This window comes from Cinclus cinclus, chromosome 4, assembly GCF_963662255.1.
Source record: "Cinclus cinclus chromosome 4, bCinCin1.1, whole genome shotgun sequence".
NCBI classification, from domain to species: Eukaryota; Metazoa; Chordata; class Aves; order Passeriformes; family Cinclidae; genus Cinclus; species Cinclus cinclus.
Genome location: NC_085049.1, coordinates 32198122 through 32223280, shown reverse-complemented (window position 1 = coordinate 32223280; position 25159 = coordinate 32198122). Strand labels below are relative to the sequence as shown.

The 25159-nt window shown below is 40.2% G+C and overlaps 1 protein-coding gene across 1 annotated transcript; it reads left to right on the top strand.

Moving 5' to 3' along the window:
* The first annotated feature begins 2709 nt into the window (after positions 1 to 2709).
* On the top strand, positions 2710 to 24678 carry LOC134043038 (ADP-ribosylation factor-like protein 8B). Its single transcript, XM_062491032.1, has 7 exons — positions 2710 to 2898; positions 7421 to 7501; positions 15771 to 15844; positions 16217 to 16310; positions 18699 to 18766; positions 21875 to 21945; positions 24629 to 24678. Exons 1-7 carry the CDS (start codon positions 2710 to 2712, stop codon positions 24676 to 24678), a joined length of 627 nt encoding a protein of 208 aa, XP_062347016.1.
* The last annotated feature ends 481 nt before the right edge of the window (positions 24679 to 25159 follow it).

Here is a 25159-nt window from a genome sequence, read left to right as displayed (position 1 = left end):
CTGCTTCACAATATTTTTCCTTATGATGCTGATCATGTAAACATGCTGTATTCAAGATAAATTCTAAGCTTTTGTGTATACCAGACAAGGATCAGGGTCTTTACAAAACAGTTCTTTCACATAGCTGTTCCACAACTCTTGCAGCTACTCTTCACTGTCAATGCCACTCAGGACTGCAAAACTTTCCCACATTTGTTGTCCCCTTGTTATACATAAGAAAGTACAAGGCAAGAAGGTAAAGGGCATTAAAGGGCATTATCAACATTAACATCCTTAAGGGAATAACTTTGGATTTAAATATGTTCACTAATGTGTTGCCACCATCACAATATATTGATTATAGTTCTCCTTGGTCAGTAGTAATTAGATTACATTTTTCAGTTTATGCTTGTGTAAGTTTTAGTTTATAACTGATATGGTATTTTATTGATTAGCAATCAGACCAAAACAGCATGAAAATTAATGTGGATCATTACTTTATATATTCAGCTGACATTTTGGCTCTGTACACACAATTCCAGAGGGCGGTGTTCAGCACCACATATATGTGGGCTCTAGACAATATGCAGTCACCTCTCTCTGCCTTTTTTTTCATATCAGGAAATATATTTATTCAACAGAACTCTTCAGGATCCTGGAGGAGAAATATACCATATGGTGGCAGTCTCATGAGCCACACTGTTCCCTCAGGCTACTAGCAGGTTGAGACAAGATGATAGCTTGCTGTGTAAAGTGATGATTTCCTGAGGCAGGGACAAAACAACCTCCCGTTTAAAGGGAGGCTAAGAGCACCTTGCAGTCCCACAAGGATAATACGGATAATGTCAAATAGAGCACAAAGTATCTTATTGCTGGGGCAGCTGGTAATTAAGGGGAGGGGACTAATAACAGATTTAGGCTACCTGTAAATCCTATGCACTATTTCAGCATGAACTGCATATACCAAATTTGGGTATTCAAATCACAGCATTTTTGAGTTAAAAACCTTAATCTGCCACTTTAACAGCCCTTACAGAAATCCTTCTTCACCTTTTCCCTCACCAGAGTATGACAGGTATTTTGGGCACATACTAGAGCCTCTGGGGCTGCAGCCAGCAGAGGGCACAGATGACACATGCAGACACCGGTCGGTACCTCACTGAAAAGTTCAACATCTTTCTGTTCACTTCAGTAAGGCGGCTGCTTGACTCCGGCCTACAAAGGAAAAAAAAGATTACTAGTCACTCCCTAATGTAGTGCCTCACTATCAGAAATGACTGATTCTATAGCTTTTTTCCCCCAAGCATCTGGTATATCAGGACAAACTAAATATACCAGTGAGACATTATCTCTTCTCATGCTCTCTCTCTGGAGATCTCATTCAGCTGAAAGCTTCTTCTCTGTAAGATCAGCCCCGATAGATGGTTGAATCACCATCCCTGGAAGTGTTCAAGAAACAACTAAATGTGGCACTTGGGTCTAGTTTACAAGGTGGTGTTCACTCAAAGGTTGGACTCGATGGTCTTGGATGTCTTTTCCAATCATACTGATTCTATGGTCTTCAGCTGTGACTAAAATGCATGCTTAAAATACAGATAATGTGATCAAATCTCTGGTAGTGCTCCGAACTACAAATCTGAGTCTCAAATACCTTGTTTCTCCCCAGATGAGAAAGATCTGAATACACAGTGTCGGTTCAAGTTATTTTACTGACCATATGTTTATTGCACCCCCACCATTGTCACCTGAAATGTAAGACACACTTTTATAAACCTTTATGAATGTCCCTCATCAACCACTACCACCAGCACTGTAACCTTTCCAGAACATCAGATTTAAGTTTCAAGTTCTGAGACTGGCAGATGGATCCAGAAGAAGGGTTAGCCCTGTGTTTATGGGTAAAACAAGCCTTTCCCTAATGTGTGGCAAGATTGTATGCTGAATGTCGCTTATTCAGTGAAGGCAAAAAATTCTTGGTGAAGTGGGATGTCTCATCATTGATCACAACATAAACCCACCATCACAAGCACGTCTTGAGGCAAAGAGTCATACTACAGGTGATTTCCTAAAAAAAATATTACAGGAGAAACAAAATAAAACCATGATAAGCCCTAGATCTGGAAGCCTGTCACAACACAATGAAGAATTCAAGCAGAGCTTCCTGGAAACAGTGGAGGTCCTAGGGGTGTGAGAACTGCTATCACTAGATGTGATGAACCTATAAAATCGATGCAGTCAAGCAGCCCAAGCACCACACCGACTCTCGTAAGGCAGTGCTGCCAGCGCGGCCTCGCCCTCCTCTGCTGACTGCGGGATGCTGTACAGCCCGCCCGCCCACGGCAGCAGCTCTGGGCCGTCCTATCCTTCCACACCCCGGCAACCAGCTGCTCCCGCACAGCATCCCCTCGCTGTCCGGACCTGCCCTGCCTCTCCCGCCCCGCGGCTCCAGCCCCTCGCAGGGCGCTGCCGCCGCTCCCCCTCTGCCCCGCCCGGCCTGGCCCGGCCCGGCCCGGCCCGGCCCGGCCCAGCCCCGCCCGGCCCGGCCCGGCCCGGCCCGGCCCGGCCGCCTCCCCCGTCTGCAGCGAGGGGCGGCGGGAGAAGGGCGGTGGCGCCGTCACGTGAGGTGCTGCCTGGCGCTCAGCTCCAGCGCAGCCCGTCCGCCGCCAGCCCGGCTCCAGCCCCGCCGCCGCCTCGCCTCGCCTCGTATCGCCTCGGCTCCCCGGCGCTCCCATGCCCAGCAGCGAAGCGGTGCCGCTGGGGCTGGGCGCCTGCCGCAGGTCGGGGGCGCTGGGCGGGATGCTGTCGCTGGTGGCGCGGCTGCTGGAGTGGCTGCGCTCGCTGTTCTGGAAGGAGGAGATGGAGCTCACGCTGGTGGGGCTGCAGTACTCGGGCAAGACCACGCTGCTCACCGTGCTGGCGGTACGCGGCCCCCGGCCCGGGGCGGGGCGGTGCGGGGCCCAGCGGCGGGGCAGGGCCGCGGGGTGCGGCGGGCGCGGCCGCCCGGCGGGGCTGGAGGGGCCGCCCGCCCACCCGGGGCTGCCGCCCCGCGGCCTTTCCCCGGCAACAAGTGCGGGCTTTGCTGCTGCGGTAGTGCCACCGCCTGCCGTGAGGTCCCGCGGCGATGCGGTGGGATGTGGTGGGATGCGGTGGGATGCGGGTGGAGGGAGGGAGGGAGGATGGGGGGACAGGCGCGAGAGAGCATGAGGCAGCTTTTGCATCGTTTGCAACATCGGGAATCACAGCCGAAGGCTAAGGTGAAAGGGTTTTTAGAGGGAGGAAGATGTCTCCTGTGTTTGGCTGCAAAATATGCCCATCTTGGAGCAGATTTATTGGCATGGGCTCTTGCCGTGGTTCAGGTTGGCTTTCTGTGTTCAGTGTATCCCAGAATTGTGCATCCCTCAAGGCCACAAATGGCCCGTTACTGAATTCTCTCCTCCCATCAGTTGCAGCAATACTAATGTCTCCCACAAATCCTCCATAATTCTTCCCCAGCATTCAAGTCTGATTCCAGCATTCTGTTCCCTCTCTGGTGATGGCCTTGCAGCCTCTCTAATGCTGACACTTACCATGACATTTTCTGTCACCGTGCTGAAATGCATCCCTCATCTTTGTTTGCTGTGCCCTCCGAACTGCGTTTGGGTCCATCCCAAAGATTTGCTTTCCATCAGAGGAGGGAAATAAATGCCATGTTTGCTTACTACTAATCATGAAGCTTAGTGAAGCTTTTCTGCTAGGTGGTGTCTTTTGAGAGGTGTATTGCAGCTTCATCTGCTATGAGAAGAAAATTTCTAGATATTTTTCAGTCCTTATCGTGAAAAGCTAGTAGATCATGAATCAAAACCAGACTGGGAGATGTGTGGGTTAAAGTCAGAGATTGAGGCAATGAAGATCTGAGTATATATTTGTTATATATATATAATTAATTCATTTGTATATATATATATCTCAATCATTTTGTATATGATTATGGATTAAGGGAAAAATAAGAGATTATGTATTAGTGTGCATGAAGAAGCAGAGAGAGAGCAGGGGAAAAGGGAATGGCAAGTGCCCAGTGAAAGTATGTTTTGGGTGACATCAGCAATCAGTGGAATATACCTGTAGCTGGTATTTTAGTTGGTTTATCGGGCACTCAGGTAATCCTGCTTAGATAGGCCTCTGTGCTTCTCATGCCCATTGGAAGTGTTCATTTCCCAAGGGTAGGCCTTGCTGAGGAATGGGGAAAAGGCATGACAAATTACCTTGCTTCTCGGATTGTTTTCATGAACAGAACAAAGAGCACAGTGGTTCAGAGACCTCAGTAGTGTGTGGTGCCAGACTTCGTGTGTGTAACTGTCTGTCCACTCCCTTGTACAATGCCACCAATGGGACGGTATCATAGGTGTTTGTCTCTGTGGTGTTATCTTCAACAGCAGAGCACTCCTGTTACTGCAGGTCTGATTTTCCCTACAAGTGTTACTTCTTAAGAGCATTCTACAAGGCATTGTTTTGTGACTTAGGGAGGGTCACACATTGCAGGTTTTGTAGATTTTTGGATCTTCCAGTCTGGAGATGACATGGCGTGATAACCACCCAAGAAAAGTCTTTGGAGAATTTTGAAAAATAATTAGGATAAAGCAATGAATAATAGTTTACTCTTGAATACTGTTGATGTGGGAAGGGCAAACAGATTGGGAGGTCTATGTATGTTTGTGAATACACGGCTAGAGTGTGACAATGAGAATAGCTGTTGCAAAATAGTGGCTACTTAAAATGCAAGATGCAGTGGATCAAGAAAAAGCATTGGAAATTATGTTTTTTTCAATTTGCAAGAGCATCCTATCATGTTCTCTAACACTTGATAAACACCCTTTGTAACAGTCTCTGCTCTGCAGATTTGAGCCATAGTTAGTCCTTAGTTGCCAGTGGAAACCTTGAATAAAGTCACTGCCTTCTACTGTGGAATCTGGTCCATGGTTGTTGATATGGTAGGGGGTAATGATGGCGAGCATTATCAGTTCAATATTCAGAAACTTTTAGAGAACATTACAAACTTCTTAGCATCAGTTACTTTTAATTTGTGTCAGGAGGTAATTTTTTTTGTTGAAATACAACAATAAATTGTTTTGCACTTCTTAAATATTTATAAACATATGCAATTTGTCATGTAAACCTTCCTTAGCAAGCACAGTAGTACAGAGCTTGTACTTTATGGTGGTCAGGTGGTTACAACACTTAAAACACAATAAACAGAACCTTTGGACTAATGTGGGCAAATGATTGAACCTATTCCTTTATTTTCTTCACTGTGTAGGAAAATAAAAAACTGTAGACATAATACTTCCTTTTTACCTGGTTCTATTCAACCAGAATGGTGTATTTTTAGAGGAAAAGACTAAAGACCAATGAAGAGGATGCTAATTCTTTACATTCTATTCCCAATATTAGAGGAGTTATGGTGGTTTGTTTTTTTATTTATTTTATTTTTGTTTAGTGTATTACATGTGATGTATAATTTACTGACAAAAGTAGAATTCTGACTTTCTACAGCCTCCTGAGTTAAGTGTCTGATTTACCAGGCATTCCTGTCCTTGAGTACGATGCTACATTTTCAGTTTTTATGTGTTCATATGTGTTTATATGTCTGTCAAATATAGGTACATAGGTGTATATCTCCACAAATATAGGTACAACATATTTTAACAAATTGATATAATTATAGAATCATTAAGATTGGAAAAGAATTCTGAGATCATCAAGCCCAACATTTGACCAAATACCACCCTGTCAACTACGCCACAGCAGAAAATGCCATGTCCAATCCATTCTTGAGCACTTCCAGGGATGGTGACTCCACCTTCTTCCTGGTACCCAATACACAAGACCAGTGCCTGATACACAAGAGGGTTTACTGGTTGGCTTTGTCTCAGTACATCCAGGTAAAAACTTCTGTCACTGCGGGGTATGTGTATCTGTATGAAACTGCAGGGGCTTTTGCCTTCACTTTCTTTTCCTACTGTTGTTGACAAGTTACTGAAGCAGGGAAGAAGAGGAAAAAAAGGGACAACAGATGGTAAAGATATATAGCACACAATTTAGCAAGGAGATTCCCAGAAATAAGGTTGAACAAGGAACTGATGGAAGTTGTTTCTTTCCTGAAGGATCTTGTGAAACAATCATGTAACTGTCAAAAGTTATGCAGCTTTTAAAACCCCAGATTAAAACTTATTAACCTTACATTATAAATTCAAACTGGAGGCAGAGTGTATTCTCACTCCACCACAAACAGGAAAGAGAAAAGTTTCAGAAATTGTACAGATCCCAGGAACAGCCCTGGAGGGGTAGACTGAGAGACACATTACACCCTGAAGCTCTGATCCTCCATTTCTCAGATGAGAGGGAACTGATGGAACATGACTGCATCCTGCCTTGTCCATATATCCGTATTTTCTTCCAAACAAAAAAATAATCCAGGGCACATGGGTTGATGAGGTAAATGTGGGTAGATAGATGCGGAAGGGCAGTGACAGGCCCAGAAGGTGCTGCTTTCCTTGCTGGATGACTGGAAAATCAAAGTTGCTGTGTCTGTTGCACAGAGCACCTGGACATCTGTGTGGACATAACTTAAGTAACAAACTGCCTATTTTATTGTACCATGTCCAGGAGACACAATAACTTGTTGATGCATTTCCAAAAGGAAGAGTGAATGATGAGTTACCTACTCGGATCTGAGTTTTGTCTTCAACCTCAAAAGTTGTCTTCTGTAGTGGGTAGAAGTCTGTAAGATTCCCGTTGGTGTGATGAGAGATGTCTGTTATGAAAATATTTCTCTGAACCTGGAGGAGGAGGCAGCATTTTTGTGCTGGCCATTTATGTTTGGGGTTTATGGTATGCCGAGTTAGTTCCTTGTGCTTTTCTGTCTAAATGGCATTCTCTTGGCTCTGCAGCAGGATTCTTCTGCTGTCACCTACACTGCAGAAACAAATCTGCACATAGTACTCTCTGCAGGGGTAGTCCTTCACTGTTTTTTTATTTGGAGTTGAACTAGTGGTAACAGTAGTTGGAAACTATGAGAAAAAACCATGGCATAGTCAGTTTTATAATATCATATTGGGGGTAGGACTAGGTGACCTTTGAAGGTTTCTTCCAACTCAAATCATCCTACAGTTCCATATTTTGGCTGTGCTGCCAAAGGATCAGATGAAGAATTATCTGAAGTCTCGTGGTTTCTGGGGTGATCTTTGTTGCTGAAGGGAATAAAAAGATCATTTACAGGAACTGAAATGAACAGTCTTCCTTGCTGTGACAATGCAGTAATTGAAGTGCTGGCTAGTGTTCTTGCTGAAAATTAATGTGGTATTTTATAACATTGTAAAATAACATTTTTTATGTTACAAATGAGAACCTTTCTTGTATGTATCAACTGTTTTATAATAAATATAATTTTGGTTTTATATTCTAGTCGGGGCAGTTCACAGAAGACATGATTCCTACAGTAGGCTTCAATATGAGAAAAATAACAAAAGGAAATGTTACCATAAAGGTAGGTGTGCATGTTTGAATTAATACAGAGGGAATAAATAATAGAGAAATTTCAACTGGATATATGAAAGACAGGAAATTTATTTTAAGATTATAGAGTCCCTTATCTGTTTTTCTAGCTCCAGACTAACTTTTTTAAAAACAGTAGTAATACATTTCTCTGTTACATTAATCTGTTTGATTTCATTGTATTCCATGCCAGGCAGAAGCTGTGTTGCACTTTTCTTAGAAAGGTTATAAAATGTGGAGATACTGAGGTAGCTGCATTGACTCCTGGGAGTGTATCTATCTTCTCTCTTCCCCTTCCCCTCTCCTTCCAACTGTAAGTGAAATCTGGAGTGACTTGGCTCCTAACTTAGGTATCTCAGTGGAGAGTGTGGTTTAGCTCTCATGTTAGCTATGCTGAAGTAGAACATCTGGCTTAAGTCAGTTATCAGGGAACCATCTCTTAGAGCTATAGAGACATAGGCATCAAAGCAGAGATAAATCGTTTTGGTAGCATTAAGGCACTGTCTGTTGTTTGATTATGGAGGTAGCCTGGTTGATTAGTCTAGATGAAATTCACAACTTCTAGCTAGAATTAGGTCAAAGGAATCTAGGTTTTTGCCTTTACCTTGACTTTTCCTTCCTTTTCCATAATATGTAAGGTTTTTTTCCCTCAGTTCTACAGATACTCTTCCTTTGGTTTGGTATGACTCTGAAACCACTGATCAAATTCCAGAGATGCCACAGTCAATAAAAAGTCACCGCATTCAACCATAGTTCATAAATAAGCCACAGGAATAGGGATTTCCTTTGTTTTTTTGTTTTTTGCACAGAAGCAATGAGGCCATGATTGATAAGGGAGAAAATGCAGGCATAGTTGGAGGGCTATACCAATGCTGCTGCAGAATTGTCAGGTGTAGAAGACAACAGAAAAGTTGTTGATGCTTCATTAAACTAGGCAAAAGTCTTTTACTAGTATGCAGTCATCAAAATAAAATAATTTTTGAGCCAGGATAGTTCAAGAAGGAACTGACTGATAGTTTATAGCTGAATTGTCTGAGCAAATGATGTTGGAAGATTAAGTTGTGCTGTGGGTGAGTTTCTGTGGAACTCTTGCTTTACTCTTTGATCTCAAAAGTAATTTTATATATAGTTGCTGTAATATAATTTTTAAGAATAAGTAGATAATGCTAGCATAATTAATATATTTATTAGTTTCAAAAATGATTCTTGGTCTGGAAGCCAATCTGCACAGGAAGATACCTTGACTCGTTCTCACAGCCCCTGCTACAACAGCATTCAGTGAAAATGAGGGGTGAAGTGGAATATGACTCTTACATGTAGATGCTTATTTCCTTAAATGTCTGTCAGGATAAACTACTTGTATGTCACTATTCCTGTATCTAGGTTACAATCTTACAGGTTATTGCTAGATAAGGTTTTCAAAAATATTTTGAGAAAAATGACATCATCTGTTAATAATTTGATGACTCAAGAATGATGAGCAGGTGCCTCTTGCTAGAATCCTTTTATGAGCTATTTGCAATCCAGTAGCAAGGGTTCAGAGTGAAATTTTCTTTACGTTTTTATCCCAACAAAACAGGTAACCCTTCTCATAGAAATACTATGATATTCAACTGTCAGCTATTAAAACTCATGGATGAAGTGTTATTTTACCAAACCTGTGAAGTTCTTTAAACATGACAGGAATGATGTTTATGCTAAGCAGAGACCTGACATTGTCATTTTTCAAGGGTTTCAGGGGACACTGCAAAACAGAATCAATTAAACTTACTATAAAATTGAGGCTGAAAAATCATCTGGGTCAAAAAGTCATCATGTGAAAAATTTGCATTCTATGTCTAATGTATATCACTTTTGGAAAAGTAAGTTGCAAACCCAGCAATTAGGTGATACTAATCCCTTATCTGTTTTCTGCTGTATTTTGGGGTAGGCCACTAAGAAGGAAGTACTGTGCTAGTTCAGTGTCACTGCTTGGTTTCTTCAGTTCCATCTGCAAATTCCATACAATTCCAGAAGGTGGAAAGAACTGAAACCCATGGTCTTCTTTCCTTTCTTCTGATTTTGGTGCTCATTTTCAAAAGCTGGTAGATTTATTCTCATTTTTAGTCTGTAATCCTAATATGTAAAGGTGTGGTCATTGGCATGCGTGTGAGTATTTATCTGAACCTCACTAAAGGAAAAACACTGATGTATGCAATCCGAAGTGTTCCGTAGGAAGGTGCCAGTTTCAGATGTTCTTGAATTGAAGCTCAACCTGTTTAGAAATGTAAGGCTGTCAGCTTTAACCATGAGTTGTCAAATTTTGTCTTATCAGTATGTTTAATAACCTGTCACCTGTTATTTCCAAGAAGGGAAGGTAATAAAGGAAGGATTTTCCCACACAGTATTTGAAATCTAATCTAATTTGAAATCTAACCTCTATATTTTGAGGCTGTGGTTGAGGTATTGAAGTACAGGATAACTTCTAGCATTGAAATATTTTATGTACTACAACTTAGGGATCTGCTAGAACTATTCTGTTGAAGTTCATTACATAATTGATGGCTATCTTTTTTTTCACTGACAAAAATATCTGACTGAATGGCTTGGAGATTTTATTTCCAAAGAAGTTTTGCTGTATGCTGAGTGATTTGATTATGTTTTTTCTGGTTTTTGGATCTGCTTAGTATTAGCAGTCCTTTTGCTTTGGTGAGTTTTACTATTCAACAAGCTAGACAGCAGTTAATAAAATTTACTTCAACAAGCCATGTTTCAAGAACCTCAGAAGACTTGAATCGTGAACTGCTGGTTAAAGTGATTGGGAATATCCAGCTAACCAACCTTTGGTTCATAGAGTGATGGTCTTAGAGCAGTCTCAGTTAAAAGGAAATAGAGCACTGAAGACTTGTGGTGCACACATATAATGCCACAGATTATTTTCTCTTGTTCCTGCATTTGGTTTTCTTAAAATAGCATGGCCAGGCAGATTCTCCACTTCTGGAGGGGAGAGCAGGGGATTGGAGCTGTTGGGGTGGGCTGTGGTCACCTCAGCTGTCACCACTAGATGCCGGTGTTCCTCCACCACACCCTGCACAGCCTGGCTGCAGGGGAGCAAAGATGAGCTTGTTGCTGCTTGCACTTTGCTGTGATGTGGCAGAGAGGCAGGAGGAGGATACCAGCTCTGTGCATTCCTCTGCTGCTTTCTTTGTTGCAGCACTTGTGCTCTGGACAGTAGTGTTTTCAGGTCTCAACACCTCCTCATAGAAGCAGAATCCTCCTGCTTTGTAATGCTTCCTCGCACTGTTCCGGATATCTTACCTGTCTATTGTAATTTCAGATGTCATGCAGTGACACAAGCCTATGTGTGTACTCTGAGTGTAGCTCCAGCAGTGTTTTAGCACATACTCACTGTTCTGTATGACTTGGATCGCTCTGAAAAAGCTGTGCTGTGTCTGGCCAAATTTCAAGTCAAAGCAGTTATTTTGATAAAAAAATTGATTTTTTGCTGGATGTTCCAGAGTTTTATGATAGTTATCTGTAAGGAAGAGCTGTACTAGTGAATTCAAAAGGGCTGTGATCCAGGAAGCCCAGTTACTAAATCCCAGGGATTGTTTAGTGTGTTTATTAGTGACCTGGACGATGGGACAAGGGTGCGCCTTCAACACGTTTGCTGGTGGTACAAAACTGGGAAGAGTGGCTGGTGCAGCACAGGGTTGTGCTACTATCCAGAAGGACCTTGGCAGGCTAGAGAAATGGACTGACAGAACCCTTAGGAAGTTAAGTCCAAGGACTTTGCTTTTGTGTCCTCTTTAAAACCCACCTGTCGATTCTTCCAGCATTGTATTTTGTATCTCTGATAAAATGGCAAATAGCCCATGATGCTTCTGTGCTTGTTGTCAGGAGTTGAAGATACTTTGTGAGCATTTTGTGTTGCAAGTCTATTTCCAGCTCTTCAGTGAAAACGTTATTATTAAATTATTAACATTAGAATGCACATATAGCTTTTTTTTTTAATCTGATGTGATGAAAATGCCTAATGGTTTGTTTAGAATTGGGCTTTATTACCAGTGAAGAGGCCAAGACTGATTTCAAAGAACATAGTGTTCTGAGAAGTATTGCCTGCAGAAAATATAACCATGTTGCACATTTTTTTTTTTACTCTAAGAATAACTATGAAGACATTTCATATATATAGGATAATAAGTAGTCAGTATTCTAAAGTAGTAAGATATTCTAACTTTCATATTAAGTTACATGGCTGGTAGGTACTACAAATTAGGCTGTATAGATTTGCATATACAGGGCAATTTATTAAAAAGATTATTAGGTTTTTTATTCTTCTCTTTATTAGGCAAAAAAAAAGATGGGTTTTCTGGTTGAAGATTCCAGTCTAGAATAGGTGATTGTTTAGGATTTGTCCCTCCTGAACTTAGCCAGCTGGTAAGTTACCCAGCCTGAGCCAGTTGTCTGAACTTGCTGGGGAGCAGTGGGTGCTTTGCAAGAATGGTTTACCAGGTAGGCAAGGTGGGTGAAACAAACAGAATAATTTCCTGCTGTTGATGCCCTCTGAGCACTTTAGTAGCCAAAGAGAAATTTTGGTCGCCTGGATTAATGCCTTAATTTTAGGTGATTGAAGTTGCCCCATGCTTTCTGGTTGCTCCCTATCATTACACACTGAGTTGGCTATGAATGCAGTGACTGCTTGCTGTGTATGTGTGAGCTCGTTGGTCGCATCTTAGACTTACCTGTGTACATTGTCGTGGACAGTGTGGTGGATGTTACTGGTGCTGCCTTAGTTTGCCCAAATACTCCTCTCTGCTTAACAAATTCTTCACCTGTTTGTTTAGGTTAGGTTTTATGGCTGATACTTTATACTTCCAAGAAGAAAGATACTTTTCTGAGTTCAAATATTTGTGGTGTTGGTTTCATCTTGCAGGTTGAGATGTCTGCATGTAAACAGCTATATATCTGCAGTGAGGCTTAAGCTCTTTTAAAAGTCAGAGGAGCTGTAGTCAGTACTGTTAAGCCTAGAGCATAATTCTGTCATCCTAAACAAGATGTTGCATCTGATCAGCTGAAAGGCTGTCTAGACTTTGCTGAATATTTTGAGACTGAAAAATGCCATGTCACATGGCATCTAGAAAACACTTTTCTTGCAACTTTCTGACGAGCCATCAAGCCTTCTCACAATATGAGCTAATTTGAAGAAACACAGCCAGAGTGTTAATGAACCTTCCTGTAAGTGAAAGCTTTCAAAAATCTGAACCTATTCATGTGAATTTTTGCTCAACTGTCATGATACAGCTCTGTGCAAAAGTGAAGGATGAGCTCCTTAAACATGTAATAGCTATGGCCTTAAGATGCAGTCTTAGATCCTCCTGAAGAAACTGGAAAGAGATAAATTTAAAGTTTCCTCTTTCAGAAGAATTTGATGTATCTCAGGTAAGTATATGGTAAACAGTGGTTCCATCATGGTGATCTGGTTTACAGATTAAAACATTGCACTAATTAATGATAGTGTAGACTTGCAAGCATAATGAGAATTACAACACTATAGGAGTAGATAGGAACAAATAACCCAGTGATGGTAAAATGCAGTACCAACAAGATATGTGCCTTTGAGATTGAGCCTAAACAAAAAATCCTTGAAATTTTAATCTCCTGTGAGGCAATGGGACTGTGTATCAAAGAAACTTTTTCTCAGTTTGATCATTCTGTAAGCTTCTGCTGATTCTTAAATTCAACTGGTGTTCTAGGGATAAAATTACCTTTTAAATATTATGAAACTTTTATTCCTGAGGGGTCAGTAAAAGCCATGGGAGAAATTTGAAGACCAGCAAATTTTAAAAAACAACCAGGCAAAGTAAATTTCTTTATAAACCTAGCTGTATGTTCAGCTGTTAAGTTTTAATCTCCTGCCTATCCCCATTTATACCCAGAACATACTTTTTTTACCTGTGTATTAAATACTGGAATGCAAAAATAGTTGATACACAAAACATGCAAGGTTCATGCATGAAAACTTCTTTAACACTAAGACCTCTCCCCTTTCCTTCCTGGATACTTCTTGTATTCTCACAGTTCTGTCTGTTCAGTTGTGTACTGTGAAAATGGTTTGGTGCAGTGATTTGTGTTTTGAATTAAGTAGTTGAATCTTTCATTGGCTATTCAATATAATAAAGAGTGTTAGAAAGTTACTATTTAAACCATTTTTACATCAAAGGGAGAGAGGTGAGGACTTTTTAAATTTCATATGTTTATTTCTTTTCTATATTTCAGATCATTATTACTATATTGATGCAAACTTGATTCCAAAGCACCTAGTCTATATTGTGTCCTTCATGTTGTACTTTAATGAATAGCTGTAAGCCTGATTAGGGAAACTGACTGGAAATGACTTATCTTTCCATTGTTTCAAGGTGACTTTTTCCTAATGAGAGTAATCTTGTTCTGCAGTGCAATTTAATACCATAAGATATAGTATACCATCAAGTAAGGACAAAACCAGTATTTTTTAATCTTGTATTATTTATTTTGTGATTAGTCCAGGCTACATAGTCTTGCAGATTTTCATGGCTATCAGCATTCCAAAAATCTAATGTGACTACTAGCTCACCCTGTCATTTTTCCCTTTTTTCCCTCTAGTCTGCCAAGAAAATAATTTTGTTTCTTTTTCAAGACACACAAAAGTGCACCAGCTGGCTTTGGATAGTTCAAGGTCTTGATGAGTTATTGGAGTAATTGGTGTTGGTGTACGTTTTGTCACCTAACCATACTGCTCAACTGTGCTCATCATGTTCAAGCTTTGAAGTATAAAGGTTTATTTTATTAAGACCTTTGATACAGAGCTTCAAATGTCAGTACAGATAATAATTGATACCTTCTTCATGATCAGAAGCTCTTTCAGGTGTAAAATTTTTGGTCTTATTCAGGGAATCAAAAGGCACTCTACATTTAGGTGATACAATAATTTTATGTTGGAAGGAGTGGTAAGATATCAATCAGGGAATTATTTTAATGGTGAATTGGAAAATATTTCTTTCTAAAATATGAATACAAGATATTGAAAATTATACAGAAATTGATACATAAATGTGATTCACAAGCTGTGAAATTAAAAAAATAGTGGACATTAATTGAGAAAGGCCTTATCCCATGGGTCTGTGAAGTCTTGCTCTTTTGTGCAAAGCTTTGTTGTTACAGCAGGCTTAAGTTGGATTTATAGTGTAAATGTGAGGACAACTCGTAAAAAAACTTTGTTTCTGTATATATTACTACCAAATTTAGTTTCTTCTGTAATATATATGCCTCCTAGATCTGGTATACCGTATATATTATTTTGATAGCTAAATCTGCTTAAAATAAGAAGTAATTACTTCTCTTTGTCTTTGGCAGAAGAACAAATCCATTACTTTTATTTTTCAGTGTTCATCACTGTCTTAATCTTTGTATGGCTTGTAACACAGCTGTGTTTGGATGTAGCTGTAGCAGATACATTATCACAAAGCCGTGGCCTGCATGATGTAGATGTGTTACCTGGTATTTTGATCAGAGAAACAGTTTTGAAACAAGATATTGTCATCCACCAAAAGTATCAATTTTTTTACAGCTGAAGCAGAATACCTAACTCCTGTACAGAAAAATACTGTGTTAATGTTTTAATAAATAGGGATTTCTGCTTCATTACTTAAGTACTGCTTAATTACTTCAGGCCTACCTACACTACTGTTTCTTTTCTGGTTCTGATTAATTAATCCATGTGTCTTTTAAAGTACATTTTTTGAACAAGTGGGAGAGCTGTGGAGGTGTTGGAACTCCTTAGAGTGGGGAATATGTTCTCTTATGGGGATTCCCTCTGCTCTGGGACCAGCTCTTTGTATCTGTCTTTATTCTGTTGATACATTTTGATACATTAACTCAGGTCTCCTTAGCCACGTTAAAAATTGACTTGTACAACTGTTTCATACAATGATGATACTCATTTTTATTTTGAGACTGTGCATTTGCAATAATTCACTTCAGTATGTGAGTAACACTTTTCTTTCAGAGTGGGAAAGAGTAACATTCTCCAAAGGAACATTTGGAGCTTTTGGTGTCACAGGCCTGACTTTTTCTGTGAATGTGCCTGTCCCCCTCCGTTCGATGGAAGGGGCCAAGAAGACCTTTTAATAAAATTTTGGAATTGGCAATACAACTTGCATGCTGCATGTAAGAGTTAATTTATTCTGTTGGGTTAGGACTATGTCACCAAAAACTATTTTGGAGTGTTCTTAACTTTTCAGGTGTGGGACATTGGAGGACAGCCAAGGTTTCGAAGCATGTGGGAGCGTTATTGCAGAGGAGTCAATGCAGTTGTGTAAGTTTTCTTTTTTATGTCCATAGAAAATGCACTATGCAGTATATGTAATTAAAAAGTTAGGTATTACATTATATTGTATATAAATAAAATAGTTTTTTCTACCTCCATCACATAAGAAGACCCAATATATTAAAAGTAGTGTGTTTTCTACATGCAGCTACCCAGACATGTAAGTAATTGCATATTCCAGGCCATTTTTCCCCCACAGGCTATATTTAACTCTTTCTATATCAACAAATGCAGGCTTATGCAACTTCGGATTTTTCTAACGCTTTTGTCAGTATTAACACATTTATCACATTTCAGATATTTTAATGCAAATTTCTGCAGGTAATGGTCAATACCATAAATAGCTATTCTTCGTTGCAGTTACATGGTGGATGCAGCAGACTTAGAAAAAGTAGAAGCTTCAAAGAATGAGCTACACAGTTTGATAGATAAGCCACAATTGCATGGAATTCCAGTAAGTATTTTCATTATTATTCTTACCTGAATGTCGACAGTGTGGCCTAAAGCCTCATTAGTTGGTTCATCTGGTCTCTTGTGATGCAGCCTTGATACATTGAGCACTCTTAGAAAAATTACTGTGATTTTTTTTTCATAGCACTCAACAACTTACAAGTGTATTGTGTTTGTACATATTTTTGTCTGAATGTCAGAATAGATTTAGAAAAAATGTGTTTTCACGTGTGGCATTATCAGACTTCCAGTCAGTCCTTTGTTGGCTGGGTTTCAGCCAGTGACCCAGGTGTGTTTCTGGCAGTGTCTTACAACATGTGAGATCAATCTTTCTGCATGTTGGCAGACAGTAACATCGAGTAGTGTCCTCTGCCTCCAGAAACTGAGTAGAAGCTTGGCTTTTTATGTGTCCTGGCTTTTTCTTGACTTAGTATTCCAAACTAAATTGTGTGGAAAAAATGCAAATATGCATCTGTTGTCCAGTTAGAAGTGTCAAAGAGTAGTGTATTCAGCTGAAATTCTAATTAGGAATATGAAGGTGGAGACTAATGCTGTTTACTTAAATGTAATCTGCCAGTTTAGGAATCCATCAGGTTATCACTGGTCTTAGGTTGACACCACCAAGAAAGAGTTCATACCTTGATAATAAGAAAGAAAATAGTAGCACATACAGATGAGGAAGAAGTTGCTCCCAACTTGATGGCTCTTCCTTGACCCCTTTTTTATAGGCAGTTACTTGGACGCTTGGCCACTACGAGTAATCAAAGTTACCTGAGGGTGAGTGGACAGTGTAAGGACTTAAAGAGCGCAGTTCAAATATGTCAAAACACTTGTGAAAGCCACAAAAGCAACTTCCCCTAAGATAAGCTGTAACAGCAGGAATTTGAGATAAGCACAGATGCCACAGTAGGCAGGAGCTAATTCTAGGCCTAACAGAGCTGAAGGTGTAGTTAGTATCTGGACATGCTACCCATCTGGATGTTGCCACCATGGCAGACTGTGGGAAAGGAAGTATTTGTACACTTGCCATCCGTTATGGGAATGGCATGTACACCCCATGGATACCTGGGACTTGGTCTGTATAAAATGGTACCTCCAGTATACAGTCAGTCTCCTCTCTCTCCCTCCTCTTCTCCCACTATTCTCAAGGGAGAGTTTTTCAAGTGATTCTCCATCTTTTTGATAAGCTTTGCTATTGCTGTTGTGATTTTTGTATGTTAATTATCAATTGAACAAATTCTACAGAAATCTACACTTATGCTGTTCATGGGGAGTGTCACTGCCTGTCCTTTGCACTCTTCACGTGCTTTTTTGCTTCTCACTTTTCCTTACTGAAGTGATTGGTTTCTCATATCTTCAGTAGTATTTAATTAAGTTCCTTGGCTTTTATATGTTATGTCACATTTCAAATTCCGAGTCTGAACCACACGGTAATTTTCAAGGTGTGGTGATGCACTTTTTGCTTACTTTTATTTAATATGTAGTAATTAGTATTGAACTTCCTTCAGTATATTTGGCTCAGGATTTGGCACTATAGGTTTTAGTGCAACTTTATTAATTTGGACTGCAAGTAGTGAGTTTAGTATGTTCCAGATTCATGGGGTATAATGGAACAGTCTTTACTTAGAATTGTAGCACATCTGGAAAACAATAATGCAATCATAACTAGAAAAACCTTCCATTGCTTTCTTTATCTTAGAATGTGCTCAACCCATTTATCTGACCTTCATTTATACTTGAAGCCTTAAATAGGAACTCTGAAGTTCCAGCCTCTCTTCAGTAAATTTTCTGCATTTCTTGGACTTATTTCCCAATGGCTGCCCTTCAGATTTTTACCATAGATGCTCAAATTGGAGAGAGAGGTGGCTGGTGCTTAGATGTTACTTAGTTCAGAGGCTGAGCTGTTCAGTGCATCAATGTTAAGCAAGGGAGAAAAAAAAATGTAGAGGGAATTTTGTCCGGGTCTTTAGGACCAGCCTCTGCTGCTGGGGCCCTACATTTGATTAACATCAGTCTGGTTCTCTGAATTGAGTATCTTTCGGTGGCTTGAGTGCACCTGATGCATGCTCTCTTCCACATTTCTTTGCATTTAATCTGACACCATCCTGTAATGCCATTCAGAATGGAGAGATTCACTTCCAGAGGAGACTTCTGATACAAATACACACAGAAATAATTTGATCCAGTTTTCAGAGTGTATAAATCCAGCATCTGGTCCTGACTAGGAGCAGGATTTCCATGATGTTCCCACAATCATTGGTCATTTTTGAATATGTCATCTATTAGATTCTAGATAGCTGCAAGATCCAGAATAATGCCTAGAAAAAGTTACAGACAAAAATAAACTTTCATTGCTCCTGGATTTAATATGTATATGAATTATTTATTTCAGGTGTTAGTTCTTGGAAATAAACGAGACCTCCCAGGTGCACTGGATGAGAAGCAGTTAATTGAGAAATTGTAAGTAGCTGCTTTTCTAAAAAGCTGAGACACTGAAGTTTGATATGTAAATCAAAATTATTGGTAATCTATGGCAGTAACTGGCTATAAAATATGCTCTTTTACATTCTCAGATGCTCCACTTCAAGCTCTGCTGGTGCCTAACTGACTGCAGTAGATTTGAACCTCTCCTGATTGTTGTTTGGTTGTGTAAAGTTATTTCAGATAATCCTGTTTTCCCATCACTGAGGAGAGAAATGCTATGGATAGTGAAAGGGTCATTTTGACTTCTCACAGTACAATGCATTGTCAGTTTAATGCTTGAATGGCATTAGAACAAAACCATATCAATCTAGTGTTGGTAAATTCAAGCAAGTCAGGTTTTTTTTCCATATATCCAAAGCATAATTTAGGGATTACTGAAACTAGCAAATCAATGTCCAGTAAACTTAATTGTAAAGAAAATACACAATTTTGTAAAAATGACCAGTATAGCACAAATTTTGTAAAATAGGATTCACAGGTCACATAATTTTAATTAGTAGAAAGTGAACTCTTGGTATAGTAAGAATGATCCAAAGACTGGGTTACTAAACTGGGACTCACAGAATAGCTGAAGGTCATCTACCTCCTCAAACACAGACTTTTACCCCTTGAAGCTGATTGCTCTGGACCATGTCCAGACAATTTTTGAACATCTCCAAAGATGGGGACTTTGCAGCTTCTCTGGGCTAACTTTCCTAGTGCTTGGTCACTCTCAGAGGTAAAAAGTGTTCAGAGAGAGCTTCCTGTGTCTCAATTCATGGCCATTACCTCTTGTCCCATCACTGGGCTCCATCTTCTTTACAGGCTCCCTTTAGATTTTTGTACATGTTAATACCAAGTTCTCTAGCCTTTTCTTCTCTAGGCTAAACAGTCCCAGCTTTTCAACCATTCTTAGTGTGTAAGTTGCTCTAGTTCTTAATTATTTTAGTCATCCTTTATTAGACTCTAGCCCATAGATTCATATCTGTCTTGTACTGATGGTCCACAGCTGGTCAGCCAGTGCTGAGTAAAAGATAAGGATCACCTCCTTCAGCCTGCTGGCAGCACTCCTAGTGCACCCCAGAATGCCATTAGCATTTTTACCACACTGCTTGATGGTGTTCAACCTGGTGACCTGCCAAGACCCCCAGGTCCTTTCCTGCAAAGCTGCTTTTTCAGACAGTTGGCATCTGACATGTCCTGGTGCCTGGGATTGTTCCTCCCAGGTGTAGGACTTTGCACTTCCCTTTGTTGAACTACACGAGGTCCCTGCCAGCCCTTTCCTCCAGCTTGTGAGGTCCCTCTGTGTGGCAGCACGACCCTCCGGTATGTCAGCCACTCCTTCCAGTTTTCTGTCAGTAGATTTGTGCTTTGCCTCATCATTTGCAACAAATGAAGATGTAGAACAGGATTGGACCCAGTCCTGGTTCTGGTGTAGACTGGTAGTCACTGGGTTCCAGTTTGGCACTGGTCACCCAGTCTTCAGCCAGTCTTCAGTCCACCTCACCTTCTGTGCATCCAGTCCATACTTCCTCAGCTTATCTGTGGGGATATTATGGAAGGCACGGTCAAAGCCTTACTCAAGTCAAGGTGCACAATATCTGTTGCTCTCCCATCATCTACCAAACTGTAGATTTCATTGTAGAAGGTTTTTGAGTTGGTCAGGCATGATTTCCCTTGCATGAATCCATGATGACTACTCCTGGTCACCTTCTTGTCTGTCGCATGCCTGGGAATACTTTCCAGGATTAGTTGTGTCATCACCTTCCCAGGAATCAAGGTGGGGCTGACTGTCATGTCCTCCTTTTTCTGAAGAGTGACATTTGCTTTCCTCTACTCTTTGGCACCTCTCCCAGTTGACATGATTGTTCAAAGTGGCCTCACAGTGACATCAGCCAGTTCCTTTATCACTTGTAGGTGCATTCCACCAGGGCTGATGGACTTCTCTGTCAAGTTTGCTTGTTTATTCACTGACCTGATCCTCTTTCATCAAGGGTACAACTTCTTTGTTCTTAATTTGTGATCTCTGGGGCCCAGGGTTCATGAAGGCTAATCTTGGTAGCAAAGGCAGCATTTACATGCTGGTCCTGTGTAACCAGTTCCCCTGTCTCATTGAGCAATGGGCAAATGCTCATTCAGCATTTTCTTCTATCTTCCATTTGTCACTTTCTAGGTTTTTTTGACATCCCTCATGGGCTTTGGCTGACCTACCGGTGTCTCTGCATTCTTGGACAATGTTTCTTTATTCCTCCCACGTTACCTGCCTCTGCTTCGATCTTCTGTGTGCTTCCTTTTTATTACTGGGATTTGCCAAGAGCTTACTGTTCATGCACTTAACGCCTTTTGGCTTTTTTTTCCAGGCTTCTTAGGATAGGTTATTTTAAAGTTTGGAGATGAACTTCGAATATTAACCAGCTTTCTTAAGCCCTTCTTTGCTTCATGCAATCTTCAAGAAGATCCCTGAAGAGGCCAGGTCTGCTCTCCTGAAGTCCAGGGAAGTCCCTGTTTATACTAGAATCTCTTGTTTGATTGTCAGACTTTTCAGTGTCTTCACTTTGCACCTGCTTCAGGAAAATGTTTTGTGCATGTCTTTGTCACTTGTGTGAGGATAAATAAATGAAAAAATAACAAAATGTTCAGAAGCTCTGAGGGGGATTGGAGAATTCCCAGAAAGAAGTTAAGAATCAGTTTCTTCCTAAATGTAGAGGTATTCTTTCAGTAGGAGTCAGATCTGATATATTAAGTATGATATGGTAAACATCCTGAAGATAAATGGTGTGATCATTTGAGTAGATATTTTATTATGATTTACTGGAGAAAAGAACAGTAAGATATGGGTAATACTTGGTTGCAACCACAAAACCTTATTTTTAGCTTATGGATTTATGTGGTTTTATTTCTCACTATTACACTGACCTAATGAGAAATCCAAATTTTTGTGGAGTGACTTTATAACCTTTTCATCATTATAGCTTAAGAAATGTTTGGTTTTTCTGTGTGCAGTGGCATATTTTAGGAATTTAACATCTGAGAATAAAATGGAACCCACTGAGTAAAAAGCAGAAAACATATAATTTAATGGAAATTTCGTTTTTGTTTCTGTAGAAACCTTTCAGCTATTCAAGACAGAGAAATCTGTTGCTATTCTATTTCCTGTAAAGAGAAGGATAATATAGGTAAGCTTCTTCTAGTGTTGTCAGTGTATGCTTTGTACTTTGGATCAGATCAGGTTTGAACATCTACCTCCAGTATATTGAAGATCTCAATTTACATTGAAATATATTTTGCAAATATTGTATGTGACTGTATTTGTTTCAGCATATAATTATGTGTTATTTAAAAAAAAAACAAACAAACTTGTACAAATATTTAGTTCCATGAGAAGTTAATTTGACAGGGACCTTGAAAAAGCGTATTTAAAGCCTGGAATAATTGAATCCTTTACAAGAAACCTGTGTTACTTTTGAACAAAACAGTAGCTGCATATGAAGGCCTTCCAGTTATTAGGTGATCCTAAAAAAATTTTTGGTGGTTTACTCCATTCACAGTTCTGTTTTGTAAGCAGGTTCTCTGTGCGTGTGACTGTTCCTCGAACTGAGGGATGGGTGCTTTCTTCCAAGTGGAAATGCAATGAGTGTATCCTGTAGTCAGTGAAGATCTATCCCCACGAACTTGCCTTCTATATGCCTTTGCTTTTTGCCTTTTATCTTCTCCCACTTTCCCATTCCTTTTCTCTGTTGTGTTCTCCCATTGCCTTCCCTTCACAGGGCAGGAGGAAGGGATGAAGTACAGGCTGAGCTAGCAGCAGCAGCAGCAATTGTCTGGGGGTATGCCACCTCTGTGCCACCCTTCTCTGCATGCTGCTGACACAAGTGGTGCTGGATGGGATGGGATCTAGCCTGGCTAGGTATTTATAGCTGCTATGCAAGGAAGCCTGACTTGATAGAAGAGCTGGGCAGCACTGTAGGGCTCAGCTGAGTGAGAAACTGTGAGAGTGGGAATGGGAAGAAAACCACTTTATCTCAGCAGCAGGGGAAATTTCCATCCTACATAGAGACAGCCACATAGTGGAGATGGTGAGATGGCACCAGCACTTCAGTGAGATGGAGGAGATTTCAGGTGTGTGCAGAGATGTGTGAGGCAGTGAGGGCATCTCCTGGAAGTGGTGTACATGACTTGGGTATGTTTGAAGGAGAGCAGACCCATGTTTGCTGCAGCTTGGAGTGCAGCTGTTATCTCTGAGTGAGGGAGATGTACAGAAGGTGCTGCTACATTGGGGAGGATTGACTTCAGGAGATAAGGGCTGTAGAAGACAACACAGAATAATCTCAGTATTTGAAGGGCAGTGAATATGATGGAGGTTTTAGAAATGCTGTGCTTGGTCCTCATCAAATCGGCAAGGATGCAGTGTAGATTCTTAAAAGTGGGGTTATGACTGGAAACTAGTAGAAACAGCTTAATTCCTGTAAGAATCATGGAGAAAATATATTTTGGTCCCAGTCCATTTATCTAGATGCCCTGGGGAAGAAGAGCATACAACAAAAAGCATGCTAAAATTTGCATGAAAGAATGATTATTAATGCAGAACAGTGTTGATCACTTACTTGTGGAAGTTCTGGGAATAGTGATGGAAGAAACTCAAATCCTAACTGAGACTTGGTCAGGTATCTTCCAGTGTAATATTGTCCCTAGAAAGACTAGCCAGGTTCTTGAGTATTTACCAAAATAAAATAAAAAATGGGAGCACACTGCATATGCCATTTGGGGTTGTGTGGGTTGTGGGAGCACCATATGCTATATTTTGAGGAAGAGCTTGAGAAAAGAGGTTGGGCAAGAGGCTAGGGAGACCAGAGGGCTGGAAAGTACCATTTATAATGAAAGACTGTTATGCTAGCTTATTAAATTGATGAAACTGCTAGTCTGTTGAGGAGAAGACTGGGAGCTGTCTTCGTCCTCTGTGCTTTTGACTGATGTCAATGCAGCTGAATGAGATTATACTGGTTTTTCAGTGCAAACTACAGCCTAGCTTACTGGTCTCATCAGGAGGTGTAGGTGTAAGGCTGCCAGTTACTACTTCTTGAGACTACTTAGAAGATAATTATATAATTACTAGCTTTGGTGTAGGTGCAGTGGGTTGCTTTTTTCAGTAGTCTCAGTGCCTAAGCTGGTCTGCAAGGATATTCATAGAGTGCTGTCTTGAACTTAAGACAAATATGGCAACAAATTTCAATTTGAGGGCTAGAGCTGCCCCTGACATCCTTCCTGCCTTCCTGACAGATGTTACTGCCTTGAGGCAAAAACATCTAAATTGCTCATGAATCAGTTTGTGAACTGCTGCAGTTTTCAGCTTAGTGCATTGGATTGCATCAGGAAGGGTGCCAATTTCAGCTATCAAATTTTAGTCCAATGTTGCATGTCTTTCAGAGACCTTGGACTCCTACAACCTACCTAAATAGCTTCTTAATATATCGTCAGATGTTTGCCCTTCTCATTCCTTCTGTTTGTGTATTTGCCTTTGTTCTCACACAGCATTTCATTCTGGTGTGGATTTTACAGTTTGTTTTATGGTCATCTTAAATCGTTGCTTTTTCAACAGTTCCTTATCTATGGCTTAGAGAACCTGATGTCAGTCACCATATTTCAAGAATACAAAATGCACATGATTTAAAAACATACAAAAAATAACTAGGAAAGAGCCACCTGGAGGTTGAAGTTCTGAACTTTATTTATGTATGAATTGGAAGTGGGGTTTCTGGGTTTTGTTTGGCTGGGGTTTTTATATTAACCTGCTGGCGTTGTGCTTCTACAGTCTGCAAACAGGCTGTTGAGTTTCTAATTTTGTTTCATCTGTCTTGGCAGACATAACATTACAGTGGCTTATTCAGCACTCCAAATCAAGAAACTGTTGAAGAAACTTTTGCTGAAGATAACTCTTCTCCAATCACTTTGACTCCTATCAGCTGTACACACTTGAAAGATAAGGAATGCAACTGTCTATACTACCAGGACTCACTGTGGTCATATTTGTTAACAGAAGTAAATCTGACTTGTAACTTGTCTGTCTATTTTATTTTTTTTTTAAATCCAGATATTTGTCTGCCTATGTGAAATTCCTGAACGCCTTAATACAGGACTGAAAGAAATTAGTAATTTTTTGAGCTCAACTGTTTTGAGTTTATGCATGCAAATTGTCAAATGAATAGAATTTTTTTTTCTAATTTGAAACGGAATAAATTGTGCAGTGGAAACAATTGACTGGTTTTTTTGAATGTAGCATATAATTATTCACACAGAATGTTTTCGCTCTGAACACATCTAGTTAAGTACTAATAATCAGTTAAAACTATAATTAAGAGCTTCTTCTTTGAACAAAATGCTGATATTCAGAAC